This window comes from Sebastes umbrosus, chromosome 22 (genome assembly GCF_015220745.1).
Source record: "Sebastes umbrosus isolate fSebUmb1 chromosome 22, fSebUmb1.pri, whole genome shotgun sequence".
NCBI classification, from domain to species: domain Eukaryota; kingdom Metazoa; phylum Chordata; class Actinopteri; order Perciformes; family Sebastidae; genus Sebastes; species Sebastes umbrosus.
The window spans coordinates 21452333-21475924 of NC_051290.1; the positions used below are offsets into that span (position 1 = coordinate 21452333).

Below are 23592 nucleotides of genomic sequence, written 5' to 3' on the forward strand. Positions count from 1 at the left end.
CTCTCTCAATCATCTATAAAAATGACGACCCCGAACGCTCCCTTCAAGTCCATTAACCTTTGAAGTCTCTAATTAACCGTTGAGCTGGTGGCAATCGTGCTCCTGTTTGACTAAGTAAACGTATGGAGCGCTGATCCTTTGCAGAATATACAGATAGACCCTTCAGGGCACTGGTGGGAAAACCATATTCAATTATCCTGCCTATTAAAACTTGTCAGGAGTGTGTGTGTGTGTGTGTTAGCTGAAACAGGACAGCCTTATGCAAATATAATTACGCCAATTAAAGCAGAGAGGGGGCTCAGAGGGGGTTTTGGGTGGAAAGACTGGCAGCGGTTGCATGCGAGTGTTGGTGTGTGTGCCAGTGGGTGTGGTGGTTATAGAGCTGGTTCTCCAGTGTGTGTGTGTGTGTGTGTGTGTGTGTGTGTGTGTACATGTATATAAGTGGATGTGTGGGTGTTCTGGGAACACTGTTCTTCGCACCCTCTCCTCCATCCCCCCCCCCACCCTCCATCAGCACCACCATCACCCCCCATCCCCCAAAGCCTGCTTCCCTGACTGGCTGTCTGTCTTCAGGGAGTTGATGGAGCTCAAAGGAGAAGCTTGGTTTGAGACTCCATGTTTGGGGGAGAGATGGAGGGAGGGACGAGGACATTGAGGAAAACGGGAGCAGGAGTACAGGAGAGTTTATAGATGATAAAGAGACTGAATGGGTGAGCCCAGGAGCAAATCAGTTGGCACGTCACACGTAATTGGAGGGATAAAAAAGACATTTCGTTGTAGTAATGACTAGTATGTGAGTATTAGTATTAGAGCTGTGTATTGGCAAGAATCTGGCGATACGATTCGTATCATGATACAGGGGAAATTATTCAATATATTGCGATATATTGCGATACTGAAAGCAAGGCGATATATTGTGATTTTTTAAATCTAATTTTAAGAAAGCTGTCATGGTATAAAGAACACACCAGAAATACACCATTTTTAGAATAGGCAAAAATAACACACATATACTGCATGCAAAAAAACTGCATGGTTTTTGCCCAAAACGGCATGTGATGAGCAAAGAGTGGGCATGTCTGTAAAGGGGAGACTCGTGGGTACCCATAGAAACCATTTACATTCACATATCTTCATATCGAGGTCAGAGGTCAAGGGACCCTTTTGAAAATGGCCATGACAGTTTTTCTTTGCCAAAATTGAGTGTAACTTTAGAGCGTTATTTAGCCTCCTTTGTGACAAACTATTATGACATGGTTGGTACCAATGGATTCATTAGGTTTTCTGGTTTCATATGATACCACTCGTCATCACTCTAGCTTTAAAACTGAGTTTGTGTTTTGGAGAATCGATAAAGTATCACAACACATAATATCGCAATATTTCTTATACTCCATAAGGGGAGGAGGCCAGAGGTGATGGTTGGGACACAAAACACAGTGGCTCTTTACTCAGGAAACCGGGTTTGTATTCCATTTGAAACCAACACTGGTAGTTGTCTTTTGTGTTCACAAGCCTTAAGTTTCATTTTCACTTTAGATAAGTTGTTATTGCGAGCCAAAACATGTTTTTCCCTTTAACTTAACTAGGTGGTTTAGTTGCCTAAACCTAAACAAGCCTTTTTGTTTGTGTTTAAAACGTAACGTTTCATTCAGTTTTACAACATGTTAGAACATGTTGCTTTCAAGTTTCGCGTTCACTTTTACATCATAGTAGGCCCCTACTGACCCACATCTACAGTATGGTGCTTATAACGACCGATAACACCTATTAAATGGAGTGTTTGCCTTGACTCTGCTTAAGGTGTCCTTTTGCAATCTTATTTTTGATGAGGATATCTGAGGTAGAGGTCTGTAATTATACTCAGTCTAATCGGATCAGATTGGGTCTTGTTCTGGTGCCATGGGTCTACGGTCTGGGTGTAGATCTGAGCACACACAGTATCAGTATTGATCACGCCGTACATCATCCCAACAGTGGGAGAAAACATTTTAGAAAATCAGTAGCTTATGTAAGATTTATTTTTGTAAATGCCATTGTACTGGCACTCTCTATCAAATAATGGTAAAAGCTGCAAGTATAAAAACATTGTGGACTCTACAGTCGTCCTGAATCAATTTTTGTCTTAGGAAAAGTTCAGGACGAGATGTCTATGTGATGGAGACAGCCAAGGAAGTGAATGACTGTCTAAACTGATGTAATATTAGTTGACACTCACTGGTGATTTCCCCTCTTTCCTCTTGAACAGATCGGTATTCTAGTTCTAGTTTTTTGCCCAAGGGGTAACACAAGCAACCATGTCTGTCAGGTTAAATTTACCCCAGAGAAACTACCTGTTCATACACTCAGAAGAAAAAACCCCCGAAAGAATCGTCTCTGACATTGTCTAAAAAATCTTTTCAGTCTCGTTCTTGCGGGAGATAAACTGTCATCACAATGCAGTAGAGGCTTATATCGTATCACAAACTTTGTTGTCAAGTTTTCATCTCTGTGTATTTCCAGAATACAGTGACAGCTTTAACACTTGACTGCACTTTATAGAGTAGACAGCATCTGAGACAACTCAATAAAGTGCAGCCAGCTTTGAAACCGATGAAATTAAATGTTCCTGTGATCACTGAGAGCAGGTAACTGAGACACAATAGATACTTCTATTAAAAGCTTGTAGCTATTAAAGAGCGCAAACTGCGGTCACGCGTTGGTTTGCACAATTTATTTTAGCTGGTAGTTGGTGTTAAATGCAACCCTGTATATCATTACCAGCTTCCTGTGTCGCTACATTTGGGCCTTTTGTTAGAAAGATGTGATACAGAATTGAAATGCAGCCAATTCAAATATATTTTATTTCAGCAGATGACAGTTTTGGGAAGAAGCTGAATGTTTGTTGAACTGTTCAAATGCCACAATACACACAATTCTCTGAATGCTTCTTGGCAGGAAGCCATGGGTACACATGTACAGAGTGAGCAAATAGCCTATACTGTATATTTTGCTAGTGTTCTTCCATCCAGCATATCTGTGTGTTGTGCATGCAAAGATAAGAGTTGGCTACCTCGCTGAACTGCTGCGGAAAACGGTTAAGAAGGGTGTGGTCATTTGTAAATAATAATAATCCATGATTAAAAGTCGGTACTGTACTATTAATTTATGGAGCCATGCAAGTCAGTCTGTATTTTTCTTATTTTTTCTTATTTTTATAACACTGTCCTGCAAATATTTCAGAATAAGAGTCTTGTGTTAACCAATGAAGGGATTCTGTCCACAGAAAAATGGTGGAGGGCTTTTATTTTGAAACAGAGTTAAAAATAAATGTTTACTTTCTTCACGTCTGTGACATATTCTACTGATATAGACATTGAAACTATAGTAATGTTGCTGGTATGATGTCAATATACTGTCAAAAGATCATTTTCAGTGTGTATTTTGGCTGTAAATTGCGCAGCACACCGAAAAAATAGGCGAGACCTGAAATCTCTAGAAGAGCCTAACCTGTTAAAGGCAGGGTTGACGATGTTCTCCAGTATCCACTATTTGTTCTATTGGTTGAAATGGTGTTTACACCCCGACAGCGATCCATTACTGATGAGCTCTGAAAAAGGACCGGAAAAGAGACGGAGCTCCTGAGGCGATGCTACTTTCAAATTATGCTAGCTTTCCAACATCGTCCACCCTATCTTTAACATGGGCGCCAAAATAAAAAGCAAGAGGTTCCGCAATGCACGCGTGCTGCTCACGCAGGCAGTGTAGCCCGGGTGTAATGAACCTTTCACATAGAACACGGCAACGGCACCACTGTGCTCTGTAATCCATTATTTTCAATGACCTGTGCGGAACAACTGCGCAGAGCAAAGCGCGAGCAAACTGCTTGAACTTTGGGTGCAGCGCACTGTGATGTGTGCTGAACAGAGCTAAATGCTAACGTCAGTATGCTAACATGCCCACAGTGGCAATGCTAACATGCTTAGTTAAATATAATATTTACAATGCATTGTATTGGCTACCATAGTGTAGAGTGTTAACATGCTAACATTTGCCGATTAGCACTAAACACAAAGTGCAGACGCGACTGATCAAGGGAATGTCATTCGAAATTTCATTACAAATTTCATGGCAATCCATCCAAGAGACATTTCCCTAAAAACCACAAACGGTGGCGCTATAGAGGAAAATATAGTGTATAACCGTTATCTTTTCTAATAAGTGAGATAATGAGTGGCTTTTGGACCACACACCAGATTGCTCTCTCCATCTCAGGCACTCAGTAGGAGGAGAGATGTTAGAGACATGGGCTCTGAATCCCTCTCCTCATGAGGGATCAACCCTTTTTTTCTTAAAAGGGACTTCCAGTTCAATAATATAAGCTCTAATCTCATACAGTATTTAAAGAACATATGATTTATTTGCCGTACCCACGTTGCCATATTTATTTCAAGCTCTCAAACAAACTTCAGGTCCTGTCCTCTCCTCTCCTGCTCATCAGTCAGCAGATGTTTGGGAGGCACAAACGCCACTCTCTTCCTCCTCCCTCCTGTCCTCCTGTCACTCCTTCTCTCCCTTTTTAATTACCTCTGAATTTCTTCTTTTTATCCCCCCCGTCGCAACAGCTTAAAGAGAAGGAGCTGTTGTCATGTGAGCAGACGCCCAGCTGGATTCACCCCCCCTCCCTCCTTCCCTCCACAAACCTGATGAAATGTATTAATCCATATTCATGTGCTGATTATTGAACCATGTCTTTTATTAATAGACGTGATGTTAGTGTGTTGTTTCCATGGGCCTTACAACCAGTCAAGGACACATTTTTAACTCCCGCTGCTTGCCCTCTCCTCCTGCCTCTCTCTTCAGTCTCAACCCTCTTCTCTTTACCTCATCTCGACCCCCCGTTTCCTTTTTGCTTAAGGAAAGGGCTCACAGGGACACAAGAGAAGTGATGGACATAAAAACAGATGATATAACTAATGAACAATGAAATGACATTACATGAAAGCCATGTTTCATATTGCTGTATACACATTCATCAGTGCAGTGGATCTGGTGAATGAAAAAATGAGGAAGTCAGATTGGGTCAACTAACCCTGATGAAGGCTACTGGAGCCAGAAGTTCATGTGGGTTTAATGTGGTAATTTACTTTGGCTCTTTTTCATCCATTCCATTGGTAGGAAGTGCAAGGATCTTTTGGTGAATGTTTTTATGTAAAGCACCCTTGAACATTGTGTATCTCACAGCATTGTGTGACCCAAAGGAGAAGGCTTAGTGTTTTACTCTAATGTAGATAAGAAGTGGAGATGCTGGGGATTGAACCCAGGACCTCATACATGCGAAGCATGCGCTCTACCACTGAGCTACATCCCCTCTGCTAATAGCCTGTTGTTTTATAATTAACCCTTTTCAAAGAGGGAGGAAATATCAATATCTATACCTTTCTGAGCAGCAGAAATCTATTGTTTTGATTGTTTCACATTTATTCAGTTTGGAGGAAGTGCAAGGCTACAACTGATGCCGTTACATAAAGCAGCCTTGAACAGTTTGTATCTCATTGTTTGGGAGGATTGCTTCTTTGCTCTTTTACACGCCGTGTTTAATAATTTAGCCTTTATTTGAAGAAGCAGGAGGGGTGGTAGCTGTATTATCACCTTTTCTCTATTTATTGGTAAAATGAACAACGTGTAACATTTCGGGGGGGATCTATTAGCAGAAATGAAATTTCATATTCATAACTATGTGTTCATTAGTGTCTAATCACCTGAAACTAAGAATCGTTGTGTTTTCGTTAGCTTAGAATGAGCCCTTCATATCTACATAGGGAGCGGGTCTTCTTCACGGAGTCCACCATGTTGCTCCTCCATGTTTCTACAGTAGCCCAGAGCGGACAAACCAAACACTGGCTCTAGAGGGGCTTGTGCGTTTTTATGTTACCTTAAGGCCACCGTAGTTCTCTGACTCGCTTGTGAAACTGCGGTAACGTGACCCGCAGAGTGCAAAAAAGTAGTCATTATGGTAAGGATGGTCTCCGAGCGAGGTGAACGGCGTTAACGGTTTTGCACTCTGCGGCTCATGTTACGGCATTCTTGAAAAGGGAGGAGTGAGCGAAGGGGTACTCAGTTGGTTGCGGCCTGCAACCACACCACTAGATGCCACCAAATCCTACAAGCTGTCCATTTAAGCATGTACAGAACATAATTAAAGCCTATTTTGCTGTATAAAACATTTTTTTCCACAAAAATGGCAGTGGGTATAAATCATATTTACAGTACTGGACACCATTCTGACATATATAGTCTTCAACATGTCAGGCTGAGGATGATTATATCTGCAGACAGCCACATATATGCACAGTGAATCATTTAATCAGTGATCTGTAGTGCAGTATAATATACGTAATCAACCTCTGAATCAACTGAATGAAATAATGGCTTTCTTCCATATAATCATAATCTCTTACCCTTTCAACACTGCCTGCTGTGTAATTACTCCAATGTGATCTGACTGCGATGCCATTTCTTTCTGCAAATGAGTGTGCAAGGCTTAAAACGCAGTCATCTTTCTTCTCACTATACTGCCGAGTTCAAACTGACGGAAGTCGAGCTCAATTTAGGAATGGAAGTTGGTCTTGCTATCAGTCTCACTGTGAAGCTGGACTCCGTACAGTTAAACAGCTCTGACTCCAGTATAGCCAAAGCTTTCTTTCCCCTCAAACAATAAATGCTTTCACACTGAAAGACCTTGAACATTTTCAGCAAAGCAACTCTGAAATGGGAATATTCCACATGTGCCCAGGCCCATATTGCAGCTCGGTGATAAAGCAAACAGAGGCAACCCCGGCCAGAGTCAAACGCTGCAGTGGTGGGGACTGTAAAGGGTTTAAATCTCTCTGCTATCAGCCACCCACAGCAGTTTATCTCCCAGCACTGGGAACTCTGCTTTCAAGCCTGTTTCTGCAATAAAAAAAAATCTACTGTGAAATCTACCATAGTGATGTAACTTGAATGTTATTCCTCCCTGACATTTATTCTTACTGTAAAACATGTAGACCTTCTAACTGCTGCTAATGACGCCCGGTGCATCCGCCCACCTCGCCCCTTTTCAATCACCGTACTAAGACCTCTCTTTTCCAGCCGGATGAGGGTCAAAACATGTTGTCAAGAAGAGCTTAGCACGTTACAGACCCGTCTTATCCTTTCAGAGGTCAGATTTTTATCATCAAGAAACAACGACCCCACCCCAATCGCCTCGCATGCTACAAATACAAGTAAACAGCTTGTCACCTACCATCCTTAGCTCACCCAGACTAATAACACACACGCACACACACACACACACACACACACACACACACACACACTCTAGATAGCAATTATGGGTTGAAATGTACCATGTGTGGGTGACTGATACTCTACACATCATCTGAACGACACATTTTGTTTCCCCCGATGCAGTGCAGTGCTGCAAATAATGAGATAAAAGAATACAAATAAAATTTCCTTGTACTATTGGATCTTTTTTAGGGATGCACGATATTGATACCGGATCGGATATCGGGCCGATACTGACTCAAATAGCTGGATCGGGTATCGATGACGACGGGGCTGATCTATTCAATTCAGTTCTATGTTGATATACTATATACATTATATACTGGTATTTTAATTATTGTTTAATTTTTTACCAATTAATTGTAGCATTAAAAAGCTTTGCACTTAAAGTGTACTTCCTATTAATTTTGAAGATTTACCAAGTTTTCTGGTGTACAATTAATTATTTTAACAATAAATAACAATTAAGAAAATGTATATCTATGTATTTATTTGTCACATTTTCTTTTACAAAGTTAAGAAAGCAATATTTAAAGCAGCAGTGGGTAGAATTGGAGCAAATATGATTAGTTATTTTGATAAAACTATTTTCTGACAGTAGTGCATGGGACAGGTAATCTGAAAAAAAAAACCCATCATGTTCCTCGGTGTCCTCCGGTGCTCCTAACGGCATCTACAGGATTTCACAGACCGGAGGAAAACAAGCAGTCAGAGCTGATCTGGAGCCTTGCCGTCTCTGAGCAGCTATCAATTACTCGCAAATTCTGATCAAACGGTAAGCGCTGCCTAGTTGGACCGTTTGGTCGGAGTTTGTGAGTGATTGACAGCTGCCTCCGTTGAATGAACAGCCAATAGGAACGCTCTCTCTCACTGAAATGATCTGTGATTGGCCAAAGTCTTCTGTCACGGATTAGATTTTTTAAAGCCTGTAGACAGAGCCATGAGGAGGTGCAGAAGTCTCTCTCAGAACACTTGAATTACAATATGCTGAAAGGTTATTATGGGATTTTTGCCCAATGATGCCAAAAACATTCTACCTACTGCAGGTTTAAGTCAAGCCTGATGTCGCCTTACCCATAAAACAATGATCCCAATCACTTCCACAAAGTGAGGCATACAGCTTATTAATTAGACACTGGTATCGGATCGGTACTTCGTATAGGCCGATACCCAACCCCCAGGTATCGCTATCGGGACTGAAAAAGTTGGATCGATGCGTCCCTACTCTTTTTAGAGCTTTTGGAGTAACTTCTTATTCTGCTGGTTCTTGGACCGCACGTAAAGCACCTGTGGATTAGACGATCCACTATGTATGCAGCTGTAAACCTCAATTTAAACATTGTATAAGCTGGTGTTTAAACCTCTTCCTCTGCACCCCCACACTCCCAATCCTGTTTTTCAGATTTACACGCTGCGGATCACAGAGTTTTTTTTTTTTCCCACTAGTCATGTATTAATGTCACAGTGAGCCGAGGAGCTTCACTTTGTACCGAGCACTTGTTTCTTCAATTAGATCTCAGTGGGGTGGAGGGGTACAATGTCGTACTTGCCCGAGGCTCTCTCCTACTCTCTCTGCTTCCCCGCACAGCTAGAGTGGGTTAACAGGATTAAGGGGACATTTGCATTGGGTTGGGTGGAACGCCGAGTATGTTGGCAGTGACTCCATCATGGTATGTAGTCGGATACCATTCAGGGAGCTCAACGTGTAGTGTATTTAGGTCAGATTTAAAAATTGCATACATTAACACCGACACATATACACCCAGAGGATGTAAATGAGATAGATAGATAGATAGATAGATAGATAGATACTGTATATAGATAGATAGATAGATAGAAAGATAGATAGATCGATAGACAGACACTGTTTAAAAGGATGGGGTACCAGAGGGGGTGTGCCTCTTGACATATGTTGATCTAAGAAACTGAGTCTGGATCATAAGGGAGTTGATATTGGCATAATCTACTTAATCTGATTGAGGGCAGCATCGTGTTCACAGGCTCAATAATTGATAGCACCATCTGCCCGTGGAATCAATCCACCAGAATGCCACACATAAGGAATTAGGTTAGAGCAATACTGGGTAATTACATTTTTACCTTTCTTTGCCATAAGGAGGCTGATACCGGATAATGTCATCATAGTCACAATGGGATGAATGTGCATGTGGTTCTAGGGTGTGTCTGTTGCAAATCTTTCCTCCAGAAAAGTTGATCTGAAATAGTCCCTCTAATATGCATGCATAGGGCTACACAGGAACAGGACATGGTACCTGTACCTGTGGGGTACCTATTCAGGATTATACAGAAGTGGATAATAGAGGATGTTACAATATATCTTTTCATACAGTTTCAACTTTTAGGTCGGTGAAAATATTCTAAATATTTCTAAAAATATATATTTTAAGTGAACCTTTCTTTTAGGTTGCTAAAATACTTTTTTTTGCTGTCCTCGTCCGCAGCAGTACATTGCTTTGCTCTGGTGTCGGGACTCTTGTCTGCTTCTCCAAGCTGGGGGAACGCCCACCGTCATCTACTGTAAGTAATACACCTAGTTATAATACACGTAATACGGTAATACGCATAGTTTTGGTGCCTAAACGTAACCAAAACTTAACCGTAACGTTAACAATGATGTAACACTTGTGTTTTGTATTACCATATACACATTCATAATACCACTGTGTGTGTGGTAAATGAAAACATTGTCCTATCCTTTGCTCCTTCTTTTAGTTATTTCTTATTCATTCATCTTGGAGGCAGTGCAAGGCTCTGACTGTTAACTGTAACTGTTACATAGAGCACCCTTGAACATTGTGTGTAGTATTAAGTGACCCAAAGGAGAGCATCACCTCTCTGGATAAGAAGTGGAGATGCTGGGGATTGAACCCAGGACCTCATACATGCAAAGCATGCGCTCTACCACTGAGCTACATCCCCTCTGCTAATGACCCATCAACTGTATTATAATGGAGTTTTAGTCCCAGAAGGTGGGGGGTTGGTCTCAGTGTCTTCACCTGCCTGAGCAGGAAGAGTTGAATCCATTTATTGGTTACAATACAATGGATAAGTATCTCATACACCCCCACTTCAAAACACCTGAACTATCCCTTTAAGTGATTTCAATTATCACACTTTTAGCTATTTCAACAGTTTTTTCCCATTACGTTTAGCTAACCATATATTCAATACTTTTAGATATCTAGTTTAACCATGTAGCCTATCCATTTTGTTTATTAGTTAGCTATTTCAACTGTTTTTCTGTTACTTTTAGCTAACCATGTATCAGTAACTTTTAGCTATCTATTGGTGCCTTCAAATGAAACTCGTGAGCTCGTGTTTACAACATGGGAAGTCGTGTACACTATATGGTTGCCGTTAAAGTGGTTAAGTCGTGAAAACACTGTTGCTAAGCAACGGCAATGTTAACATCTAGAAGCCACAGGGGCTAACAATTTAGCAAGCTAGCAAGTGGGTAACATAATGTAGTAAATGCAAAGGCGTAATGACAGAAGAAAAAGATGAGGCAGTTGGGAATATCAACATTTTCCTCCGACTTATTATAAAATGACTCTGGCAGCTTCACAGTCTTTCCATGTACTTTCTGGCAACTGCTGAAGTAGCTCCTGGGCTAGCCTACATGTACCACTGGTTGTGAATCACTGCATTAGATGATTAGACTTAGCGGTATTCAGTTAAAGTGTTCAGCCGTTATTGAACAGCAGAATGTGTGTCTTACGAAGCACTTCTTGGCTCTTTGAAGGATGAGGCTAATGATTATATTTCAGCTCACGCTAAAGAATGGCTACACCACAGGCGTACCGGCTAATTACAGCTGTAACGATCACTTTAATTAGACGGGGCTTTTTAATAGGATATGGTGCGTCTGTGTGTGACTTTGTGTGCATTCATTCACGTATGTGTTTGCTGTCTAGGTTGTGCTTGTGTATGACATGTAAATAATTGATTGGTTAGCATTGTTTGAACATCTTTAATTCACAGCACAGGGGTGATAGCACATACACAGCTCTCCCCCATGACTACAGGAAAGAAGTGCCGGCAAACATGTGCTAATGTTTGACTTAAAAACACACTTTTATTAACACTGAAAACATGCACAACGTACTGTAAACATGCACAACGTACTGTACTGTATGTGATGATACGAGATGGTTTTGTTTCCTCTGCCAAGCATTGTGTTGCAACACCTCAGCGGGTGCAGCTGTAGCCACATGAGAAGCCTCTCAACATGTGTCCATGTTTCTTGGAAGGATCAGTCGTGTTGTGTTCATGTCACATTGGAAACAAAGTGAAAGAACAGGTGGACATATTAATGCAGTTTGGTAGTGCTGGGAGCATTTTTACCCATAAATTTAAAGACACTAGAGGGCAGATACGAGGGATTTTTTTGTTTACTCGTAATTATATTACATCCAATATGACATGCATGTGACATAACTGTAATACAGCCAGGAGGGATTCATGGGAGTTTAGGCAAAATAAGGTGAATTATCACTGAGATTAGTCTTGTCCACACATGTTAATGCGGTTCTTGTAATGTGTGACCCGAAGGAGGTCTTCGTGCACCCTGATAGGATTCCTGCTGTAATTCCATTGTAGATAAGAAGTGGAGATGCTGGGGATAGAACCCAGGACCTCATACATGCAAAGCATGCGCTCTACCACTGAGCTACATCCCCTCTTCATGAATAGTTAGGTTGGGGTTATTGGATGGAAAGGTCAGTAAAACATCAGACTCGAACACAAGAGACAGCTGTTGATTTCCTATTTCCTGTTTTGTAGCCATGACTACAAAGCTCCCCAAACCTTAACATAGTGGTCATTTTAACCCAAACCATGATGTTTCCCTTAAACATAACCAAGTAGGTATGTGCCTGGACCTAACCAAAATGTAACCATAACGTTAACAATGACAAAACCCTTGTGCTTTATACTACCATATACACATTCATAATACCACTGTGTATGTGGTAAAATAAAATATCAGTTGGAGGACAGCTTTTATTTGGGGGGGGGATTTGTTCTTCATCCGATAAGAGACTCATACTGTAAAGGACAGAGGGTGTCGTATCCTGTACAGATTGTAAAGCCTCCTTAGGCAAATTTGTGATTTGACTTAAGCCTGTTGAAGACTATTACAGCCAGAAATGACTGCATATCCAATGCTGTCCTGTCCTCCTTCTTTTAGTTATTTCTTATTTGTTCACCTTGAAGGTTGAAGGCTCTAATTGTTTTTTACGTATAGCATCCTTGATCATTGTGTATCGTGTAGTATTTAGTGACCATCACCCAGAACTCCTCTGTAGATAAGAAGTGGAGATGCTGGGGATTGAACCCAGGACCTCATACATGCGAAGCATGCGCTCTACCACTGAGCTACATCCCCTCTCAATGGCTCAATAGGTTGCAGTAGTTGGATGGATGGGTCAACAAAACATCAGACTTGAAGACAGCTGTTGATTTCCTGTTTCAAACCACATGTTTATTATTGTAGCCATGACTACAAAGCTCCCCAAACCTTAACATAGTGGTCATTTTAACCCAAACCATGATGTTTCCCTAAACCTAACCAAGTAGCTTTTGTGCCTAAACCTAACCAGAATGTATCCATAGCATTACACAAAACATTTTATATTTATATTATGCTACTATACACGGTCATAATACCACTGTGTATGTGGTAAATGAAAACATCGGTTGGAGGACAGCTAAGCCTGTTGAAGGCTTATATCCTTTGCCAGAAAAGCACCTTTTTTTTTAGTTATGTCTTATTCATTTCACCTTGGGAAACTATTTTTTACGTATAGCCTAACATTATAGTATAGTAGTGACCGAAAGGAGAGCATCACCTCTGTAGATAAGAAGTGGAGATGCTGGGGATTGAACCCAGGACCTCATACATGCGAAGCATGCGCTCTACCACTGAGCTACATCCCCTCTGCTAATGACCCATCAACTGTATTATAATGGAGCTTATTTCACAGAAGACAGGGGGTTGGTCTCAGTGTCTTCACCTGTCTGAGCAGGAAGAGTTGAATCCATTTGTTGGTTAAACACAGATTCAGTGATTCAATCTTATCTCATTCACTTTATTAACCTTTTAATGGCAACATTTCTGTTTATCTTGAGTAACCTGGACAAAAATACCCACAATCATAGATCATTTGGGTGGAATGAATCTAATCAAATGCTTTAACTGGAGCATTGATCCAAATCTCCAGGCTTACCTGGGCTCAGTACAACAGTTCCTTCCATCTCCACCCTCAATAAAACAGCAGAATCCATTGTTGGGGGATTAGCAGGAAAAAAGGTTTTGGGCAGTTTCTTCCATTTCCTCCTCAGCAGAGGTGAGGGATGGGGGGTAAATCATGGCAACCAGCCAGCTGCGATATACAAACACCCAGCAGTGAATATCACACGGGGTGGGGATTGACCCCACGCTCGCTAATCTGTTTTACTCAGACATTCTGGGTGAAATGCTCACATTCTGTACAGGATTTCTGCTCTACGATTTCATGTGGCGCCTCAGATTGACAGCTTGATTGACACATTTAGACAGAGGGAGGGAGGGGAAAACGTGCGCCGATGCAGCAGGAGAGGTGGAAAGTGTGATGGGAAACAGGGATATAGGGGGCGAGAGAGGATAGAGGGTACAGGAAGAGAGAGATAGGGAGGCTGGAAATCAGGGTGCACTACATCTTGGGTTTAACTAGGGGAATGAAAGCTGTTAGCTAAATGAGTGTTTCTGTGTGTGTGAGTGCATGTGGCCCCTCTGCTCCTCGGGGCAGAAGTCCCTTGCCTTTTGTGACCCCCTCCCCTTTCTCTCTCTCTCTCTCTCCCTCACAGACAGTCTGTTACTGAATAAGTGGGAGAGCAGAATTAAAAGCCATAACTGCATGCATTACTTATCTAGTTAATAGATCAGTCACACATTTGCTAAATTAAATGCCACTTCGCAAAACACAATATTTTCATCTTTTTGAGCAAAGTCACTGTTCCGCTGTCTGCCCTGATGTCCATGGACAAGGTCATTGTCACATGCATGTGTGTGTGTGTGTGTGTGTGCTTGGCCTAAAGCTGATCAAGAAGCAGCTGCTCAGTGATTCTGAGCCATATAATTACATTTGCTGGAGGTGGTGGCTCGTCTGTCTCCCTCCATCTCTTTCCTCTGTCTGATTTTCTTCCCCGTCATCCTCCTCACCCATAACAATCCCTCAATTTCAACCAGTGATCCCCAACCATTAGTCACACACAAACACATGCACAAACACACACACATAGAAACCCTTTGGCCTAACCCAGTGTCTGGCCTTGGCTGACACACCCGTGCATGTATGTGCTCAAAATTTGTAAAAAAAATATATATATGTGCACACATGCATCGCAAACATGCTGCACAATCAAAAAGACACATTTACCGACGTGTGACAATGCATAGACAGGCATGCACACTGACACACAGATTAGCAGAAGTGAGTGCAGGGTCACGGATTGCAGCTTCCTTACATCAGGGTCTGAATATTAATGTGCGGGGACAGATAAGCAGCCGTGGCAATCCCTTTAAGGCCATACTCCTCTCTGGTTGGTGCTTCTGGTTAATTTATGCCAATCTGTATGCCCAGTTTATGCAAATTGTGTGTTTAGTTTTGGACCAGTGTGTGTGGAGTGGTTAGAAGGCTTCAATCAATCTGACTGTGTGTGTGCATATCGCTTTGTCTTTAGCTGTTTTTGGACCAAACAGTTTTGGGGACTCCCTGAGAGGGACTGCCCACTGGGGAGCACCACCGGGAACTATACACCTTCAAGGGCTTTTATTCTCTAGTAATATGAGAATAAATAAACAACTCTATTACGTGCCACAATTATATAAACACAAGCAAAATAGCCGTCATGAAAGTACCATTTGCGATTTTAGTTTGAATCGGCTATTGTTCTTCGGCTCAATGGGTGTGCTTTGTGCTACTGGGTTAGCCTTTGTATTACTGGATTAGCTTTTATGCTACTGGGTTAGTCTTTGTGCTACTGGGTTAGCCTTTGTATTACTGGATTAGCTTTTATGCTACTGGGTTAGTTTTTATGCTACTGGGTTAGTCTTTGTGCTACTGGGTTAGCCTTTGTACTACTAGGTTAGCTTTTATGCTACTGGGTTAGTCTTTGTGCTACTGGATTAGCCTTTGTATTACTGGATTAGCTTTTATGCTACTGGGTTAGCTTTTATGCTACTGGGTTAGTCTTTGTGCTACTGGGTTAGCCTTTGTCCTACTGGGTTAGCTTTTATGCTACTGGGTTAGTCTTTGTGCTACTGGGTTAGCTTTTATGCTACTAGGTTAGTCTTTGTGCTACTGGGTTAGCTTTTATGCTACTGGGTTAGTCTTTGTGCTACTGGGTTAGCTTTTATGCTACTGGGTTAGTCTTTGTGCTACTGGGTTAGCTTTTATGCTACTTGGTTAGCCTTTGTGCTACTGGGATAGCCTTTGTGCTACTGGGTTAGCCTTTGTGCTACTGGGTTAGTCTTTGTGCTACTGGGTTAGCTTTTATGCTACTGGGTTAGCCTTTGTGCTACTGGGTTAGCCTTTGTACTACTGGGTTAGCTTTTATGCTACTGGGTTAGCCTTTGTACTACTGGGTTAGCTTTTATGCTACTGGGTTAGCCTTTGTGCTACTGGGATAGTCTTTGTGCTACTGGGTTAGTCTTATGCTACTGAGTTAGCGTCTTTATGCTACTGGGTTAGCCTTTGTGCTACTGGGTTAGTCTTATGCTACTGAGTTAGCGTCTTTATGCTACTGGGTTAGCCTTTGTGCTACTGGGATAGTCTTTGTGCTACTGGGTTAGTCTTTATTTTACTGAGTTAGCGTCTTTATGCTACTGGGTTAGCCTTTGTGCTACTGGGTTAGTCTTATGCTACTGAGTTAGCGTCTTTATGCTACTGGGTTAGCCTTTGTGCTACTGGGATAGTCTTTGTGCTACTGGGTTAGTCTTATGCTACTGAGTTAGCGTCTTTATGCTACTGGGTTAGCCTTTGTGCTACTGGGTTAGCCTTTATAGTACTGGAATAAAAGCAGCGGCTTTCAGTCGTTCTTTGGCTCAGTGGGTGTGTGCCAATGAAACGAGTTAACTTTTGTCCGTGTTTTCTTCCATTTATTTCCTTACGGGCTAATGTCTTTGTTTTGTGTTGTCTGTTGTACAGGTTTTTATCATGGCTGCTGGTGCTGCATTGGCTCATATGTTCGACCTATCACCGTATTATCACTCACGGTTCCTCTTGTGCTGGGAGAGTACCTACTCTGAAATAGGAGCTAAAAAAGTCCCTCAAAACGGCGTTCTGAGAGCTGCAATCATTCCTAGTTCTTGTGGTGCTGACACAAAAAAATGGAGGTTCTTAGAACGAAGTTCTTAGACCTATGAAAAAGTTCCTCTGTTCCGAAAACGCCTTTTGTGTCTGCTTATCATAACGCCTGTTTAACTGATATCTGGAAGAAATCTTTTTCTGGTTGAAATACCCATTTACATGTTTTAGTGCATTATGTTGTATTTTTTTTTTTGCACTGCTTTACCTGTCCAGCAGGGGGCAGCTGAGTTCAGCTCAGAGGAGTTTGATAGATTCTCATGTGTCAACACCTTCCTGGTTTGCTTTATCCCAGATGCACTGCAGTCAGTCTAAAGAGTAACTAACCCAGACCTGGATCTCCACGCTGACATTGATAAATATACCAACCACCCAAAAGTCACGGGTGAAGGCACGGTGGGGTTTTCCCCAGTGCCCTCATCTCCAACGGCCGCTACAGCTGCCGCTGATGAAGACGTCCATTGTGATACTGAAAGATGTATAGTCATTCAAAAGTCATCGGCCGCGTGAAGATGAGACACGCACAGTGTGAGCTTAATCAGGCTCGATTAGAGACGGCGCCGCTCACTTCTTAGCTCCGTTTGGCGTTTCTTTATCATCGCTCCCTTACCTCTGACCCCTGTCCTCCTCCTCCTCCTCCCCCTCCTCTTTATTCCCTCTCCTCGTCCACCAAATCCTTTAATCCGTGCTCCTCTGTGACCCCTCCCTTTTGTCCCGGACTCGGGGTACATGTCTGCACCCCCGCCCCGTGAAATTGGCCGGCCCGCGCTGCCAGCCGTCCAGCTCTCCTCCTTAGAGGACGAGAGATTGAGCGGGAAGGTTTTCAGTATTGCAGTTATGGCTGCTGCACAATTAATCAGAAAGTATTAAAATTGCAACACAAGCTTGAGCAATTTCTAAACTAAATAGACTGCTGTTTATTGTTTTTCAAATAACTGTGTGTCATCACCACCTTAAATCACACATATTGTGAAGCACTGAAGACGAAGACAAATTAACAGCACATGGCTGGGAACAGCCTCTCTGTGGATTATGAGTGTGGTTAAGGCCTGCAGACCGTTGACCTCACATCTACTGTTTAATCATCTTTACTTCAGACGCTCCGCCCACCCCCGTGATGTCACATGACTGACAGGTGGATTAAGGAAACCAGACCACAGGAGCAGAGTTAAAAGGAGCAGAGAGAGAACATTCCTCGCCAAATGTTCCTTCTTTAAATGGATATGTTGAATGGGTAAAAACCTGAAACAGACTTTACAATCTACCTCCTGTACTATTCATTCATAATGTCTGGTAGGAAAAAAAGAAATATTCAATAGTGATTTGACCTTTTTAAGCCTTTTCTCCCCTCACATAGAGTTTCTGAATGGGGGCCAATATTTCAACATTCAGTGAGAAAACCTTGAGTAAAGAATAGAATCAAACTCAGTGGCTGATCCTATACAGAATAAGGGGATACATCAAATAGCTAGGGCTGTCCCGAAGACCATTTTTTGGGCTTCGAAGCTTGAGTAATATTCAAAGGTATTTGAAGCGTCGCAGCAGGCTGACATGTTCTTCTCTCTGTCTGTCTCCATTTCCCCCGTCACACACACCTCTACACACAACATATCTGTCTGAGAATAACTAGTAATAATGAATGTTGAATATGAATTATGGGATTATTCCTTATTTCATGGACTATTTGGGGATTTATACAACACACTTATATATATATATATATATATATATAATAAAACACAAAACGAAGCGTTCGAATAGTGATTTGGAGGTCGAATACCATGGCAACGGTCGAAGCTTCCAAGCATTCGGGTCCGCCCTACAAATAGCTCATATTATATTTATAACCTGACCAATACTGGATTTTTGAGGTCGATACCGGAGAGTTTTAAAAGTCGGATGATATTTTGACCAATAGGCATTTTTAACAAAAAACTCATTACATAAACCAAACATTTTTAATAAGGATCTCTTTTTAAAATATATATATTTTTAAAAACAATTGTGACCCAGAGTACTGAGAGGGACATTTTATAGATAATACACAGTATATCTGCAAAAGGCTAATATTGGCCTGCATGATACAGTATATCGGTCTAGCTCTATTACATATCTGTAAATAGTGATAATAATATATTTGACTTGACTTGTGTCTTAGAAGTTACAAAATTATTTGGAAAAAAATACCAAAATGTGTCTACAACATGGCGTGTTTCCAATAAATCCCGTTTCTAAATCTCAGCCTGATTCCAGTAGAAAGTGTTGCATGCGTCCTCCTGGTTTTGGGATTATTGCAATGACAGGTTTCACTTTAACCACTGCAGGCTTTCATCTCATTGTATGACAGGGCAGAAAGCAGCACAATAGGATAATAGTGGAGTGGACACAGTGAGACCTGTAATTACTCTCTGACCCCACACTGCCTATCATCATCCCCCCACACACATGAAATCAATCCGTCATCTTAAAGAGCACCACTTCCTCTTTATTCACAACTTCAATATCAATCTGTGTTTCTGAGGAAAAACCAGGTCTGCACCTGTCCTCCGTGACATCATCCTCTTACCTGTTGTGTATCCTCGCGCTGCCTTTTTCCGGGAGGGTGGGGCGCGGCGCGAGCTGGGTTGGCTCCTCTACTCCCAGTAAGCGCTCGAGCAGCACAGCACACATCCTCGAGCCGGTCACTATCCGCCCTCCATATCACTGTGTGTGTGCACCGTGCCAGCGCTCGAGCTCCAGCTCCAGGGATTTTGTTTCCTTCAAGGAGCTAAACGTAATTTTCTCGCTTTAATTCATCAGCTGAACTGAAGACGAGCGGAGCGTTTTTGTTTTTATTATTATTTGTAGCAGCGGGACGAGCTCGGCGACACCGGAGACCACAGAGCGAGCCTTCAGCTTCCTATCACCCAGGACACCGGACAGTATTCCTGCAGCACAGGACGACACTTTGGATTACTTTGACGCGCACTTTGTGACCGGACTACACCAAAGATAGAACTACAATAACGCGTCTTCTTCTTCTGTTCTTTACTAGATAACACAACCAGAATGCGCTGAGCGGATGCATGCACTTCTGTGCGCTTTGTGCAGATTTGAGCTACGGGGAAAAAATCTGTAACCTGTAGCAGAATAAGCAGAATAAGATATAAAAACATTTAGGAAGCATTTATTTTATTTAGAAATAACCTCCCCCAACTTATTAACCATAGTGTTGGACCGAGCTCTGCTGCTGTTTGAACTCAGAGAAACCTCAGAGGATCAGGATGCATCACAGTTGAAAAGCACTTTGGTGTTAAAAAGAATCCGATCGGACGGACCTCCACCTCCGTCCTGAACCAGGACAGGAGCCGAATCATGATGAGTCCTGGCGGCCTGATGTGTCTCCTGCTCCCGGTGCTGTGCCTGCTCTCCGGAGCCTCCTGGGCAGCGACCCTGGGCGGGCTGGGAGGTGAGTGCAACCGGAGGAACAACAAACACTCATGAGGGCAATACTTGTGATGATCGAAATATTTTAAAATCGCTGATTTTTATTTGTAAAGACTGTCTTCTAGGCTTTAATATGATTTTTTGTTAAATATCTATTGATCTATTAATGAAAAGGGTGCAGGTGACTTCATCATCCCAGCATGATGATAATCTAAATAACATGCATGAGGCTGGTGCAGCATCTGCAACTCCTGCATAGTTTTCAATGTTGCCTCATATGATTTAACCACATGCACAGCCAAAAAGCATCTCCAAAAAAGCTTTGGCAGTGTTTGGCACAAAACAACCAAAGTTCAACCTGTCCAGTGCCACGCAGCCAACCTCTGCTCTGCACTGCTGCTTTACGCAGCCGGGAGGCTCGGTGCCAAAGGGCTGCCTTCCGCCTTTTCTTGTGGCGTGATAAATGGTGATGCTGGCGAAGCAAGCAGGTGCCAGACATGTTCTGCTTCATGCCAACAACAAGTGCACAGACCAGGCAGAAAACGCCAGGCTTGTTTGGATTCATCCAGACTCATAGAGCAGCTTTCAAAACTTAAAGGGACAGTTCAGTCAAATGCGCTTCCCGAAGCTGGAGGGATTGATGAAGGAATTTGTCTTTTTCATTTGCCCTCATCCAGAGAAGGCAGAGGGTCAGGATCAGTCGCTCTGTGAGCTGGCGGTGATTCAGCATCTTGTTCAGGGACAGAGTGGATGCAGAGGCTTTAAAATGTTCAGACTATGTGGGTCTCTAAAAGGACCCCAAAACAGCAATCTTGAGAAGTAGTTGTGTGCATCACATGCACAAAACACTGAAAAGAGAAGCAGACACAGATTCAGATGGCTATTAATCAGAGTGAATAGAGGACAAGCCCAGCTTTGTAACAAGCTCCCCCTTTGTGTCGGGGTCAGACTCTCTAGCTTTCCTGTTTTCTGGAAACTGACTGACAGTTAGAATGAAAAACATAAAACCAGAGGCGACATCCATCACAACAGAATGATAAGAAGCTTATGGGGCAGTAGTCAGACAGAGCTATTTTGTGACCCTTTGGAGATTGGATTGCAGTCTGTGTGTGTGTATTTCTCTCCATTTGTCCATGTTTTGTCTCTTTGTTTGCAAGGTAATACATCTGTGCTATTCCTCTTCTTTCACTCCCCTTTCAATATTTTGCTCCTGATTATTTGCTCCTTTCTTTTCCCTCTCTACCATGTGATGGTGTTTACACCCAGATGCAGCGAGGAGGAAAAGATTTAGAGGTTGCGTCACTGTGTCCATTGACCATTAGCCTGTACAGTCACCTGACTGTATTAATGGGCTTTGCTCCACAGCTGCACTCTGCTTGCAGAGGAGCTTACTGTGCTTTAACCCCCTTTTGTATTTTTTCAATCTGTGATCGATCTACGGCTAAATTCTTACTTCATACAGCACACTGCTGGCTGTGGATTCAGGCTCATTCGCTGAATGAATGCAGTGTCTGTAAGTTAGCTCCCCGTCTCTGTGTGTCATTACGCAACTGTGGCCTGTGGCACGCCGGCCCCACAACAAATACAGTTGGGACGAGCGCCAGCAAACGGCAATGACAGAGAGGGAGACATTTGAGACCCCACAGAAAAGTCCTCTTATTTGCACAAAACGATTGCAGATGGAGAAATGCATCTATCATTTGCATTTCTTGTTGCATCATTGTCTTTTTGTTTGAATGCTTTGCTGCAGTTACATCAGATATTGAAAGGTTGCGTGCTAAGTGCAAACACGTTTGCCTCTTCTTATCTTGATTAAAGTCACAACAACGTTTCATTGTAGCAGAAGGTGCCATCCTCACCAGGGTGTGTGTCCGTGTGTTTGCATGTGTTGTGATAACTGAAGAGAGACTCTTATGTAAGACAGTGTTGTTATGAGCAACTGGTCAGGTGGTGTGTGTGTGTTTGTCTGTGCGTGTTAATCTTTGTTTGCATGTAAGCGACAACCTGCACAGCTGAGGGTGAAGCTAATGCACGCTGCATTCATATGCAGGTCACGGGCCAAGCCAGTGGGCTACCTCCAGGTCTGAGAAGTGAAGCCAATGCTGAAGTGCCTTAAAACAGCCAGCAGGGGGCGACTCCTCTGGTTGCAAAAAGAAGTCTGATTGTATAGAACTCTATGAGAAAATGACCCTACTTCTCACTCGATTTATTACCTCAGTAAACATTGTAAACATGAGTTAATGGTCTCAATCGCTAGTTTCAAGTCTTCTTCAATACAGCATGATGTTCATTTAGTAAATTATGGTCCCATTTAGAGTCAAATAGACCATAAAGCAGGGGATGCTTTAGGGCGGGGCTACCTTGTGATTGACAGGTCGCTACTACAACATTGTCCGGTTAATCTATGTGTTTGTCTTACAACCTTTTCAAAGTGTGTTTTCAGCTCATGAAAGTTAATTGTAACATTTCAGTCATCTAAAAATGTCTTATTCAGCGTTCGGTTTTACTTAGCTCCACCTTCTCGTGTCACTCCAAGATGGCGACGGCCAAAAACCAAGACGGTGACGGTCAAAATGCCGAACTCGAGGCCTCAAAACCGTAGTCCACAAACCAGTGGGTGACATCACGGTGACTACTGTATGTCCGCTTCTTGCTCATAACATTTGGTGATGCCCTGTCTTTACAGCTAGCGCCACCAACAGGCTAAATCTTGTTCAACACGTCAGTTTACGACCTCTAAAACTAAATACCGTATTTCTACCAGCCTCTGTTGTATTTTAAGATGAATGTGGGCCTTCGTCTGGCATCTTCCTCAGGGCCATACTTAGATACGAAGTTAAGAAAGTCTTGTTTCAAGACACCTTTATCTTTTAAAGTCAGTTTGGTCCATATTATCCATCTGTCTTGCATCACGAATATGTTCATTTCTGTGCTGCTATGATACATCTGTATCTGTCGTGCTCGTAAAGATGCAATATCAACTGGTTGGGTGGCTAATTAGGCTGATGTGGAATTGTTCCAACTCTCTGGTTAAGTGTTTGGGGAACAGTTGTAAAAGTGCTCGGCTGAAATTACCCGCTGCATAATGAAGTTACCATTAGAGTGTGGGATTTTAGTTTAAAGAAACCCCAAACAGGCCTATTTAGTTCTTCAATAATTGTGTTTTTGCAAACAATTTAGCATTTGGCTCAGCAATCGCAAAACATATTCATAAAGTGGGCATTTGTATCTAGATATTTTGGGTTTAAAATATACAAGAGTGCTGATTCTATAATGTCCATAGAAATGGGACTAATGATTAAATGGTGCTGTATTTGAATACTAAACAAAGCCCCACTTGGCTTTACATTGCACTCTTGTGTGTTTTCCCCAGCTCCAGTCAGTTTCACTGCTCCAGCAGCCGGTTTAATGCTCCTCACATGAAACTCATTAGGATGTCGGCACTCAAGGGGAGGGCCCGGCTCCCAGCGGTGCACCCACTGCATGG

At 42.4% G+C, this 23592-nt stretch overlaps 1 protein-coding gene and 5 non-coding genes across 8 annotated transcripts in view; 1 reads left to right on the forward strand and 5 right to left on the reverse strand.

Moving 5' to 3' along the window:
- Positions 1-23592, forward strand: part of sema4f (sema domain, immunoglobulin domain (Ig), transmembrane domain (TM) and short cytoplasmic domain, (semaphorin) 4F) — a 128354-nt gene that overhangs the window by 40093 nt on the left and 64669 nt on the right. Inside the window, exon 1 of one of the 3 annotated variants that reach the window (XM_037758605.1) lies at positions 19290-20127. The exons of the other annotated variants lie outside the window; for them this stretch is intronic. Coding sequence (XP_037614533.1) covers positions 20034-20127 — 94 coding nt within the window. The 5' untranslated portion in view covers positions 19290-20033. Of the gene's footprint in view, positions 1-19289; positions 20128-23592 lie in introns of those variants that run through there. 3 annotated transcript variants of the gene reach the window in all.
- trnaa-cgc lies at positions 5279-5350 on the reverse strand. Its single transcript has one exon. It is a non-coding gene; the product is annotated as a tRNA-Ala (tRNA).
- trnaa-ugc lies at positions 10180-10251 on the reverse strand. The gene has a single exon. It is a non-coding gene; the product is annotated as a tRNA-Ala (tRNA).
- trnaa-ugc lies at positions 11940-12011 on the reverse strand. The gene has a single exon. It is a non-coding gene; the product is annotated as a tRNA-Ala (tRNA).
- On the reverse strand, positions 12647-12718 carry trnaa-cgc. The gene has a single exon. It is a non-coding gene; the product is annotated as a tRNA-Ala (tRNA).
- Positions 13198-13269, reverse strand: trnaa-cgc. The gene has a single exon. It is a non-coding gene; the product is annotated as a tRNA-Ala (tRNA).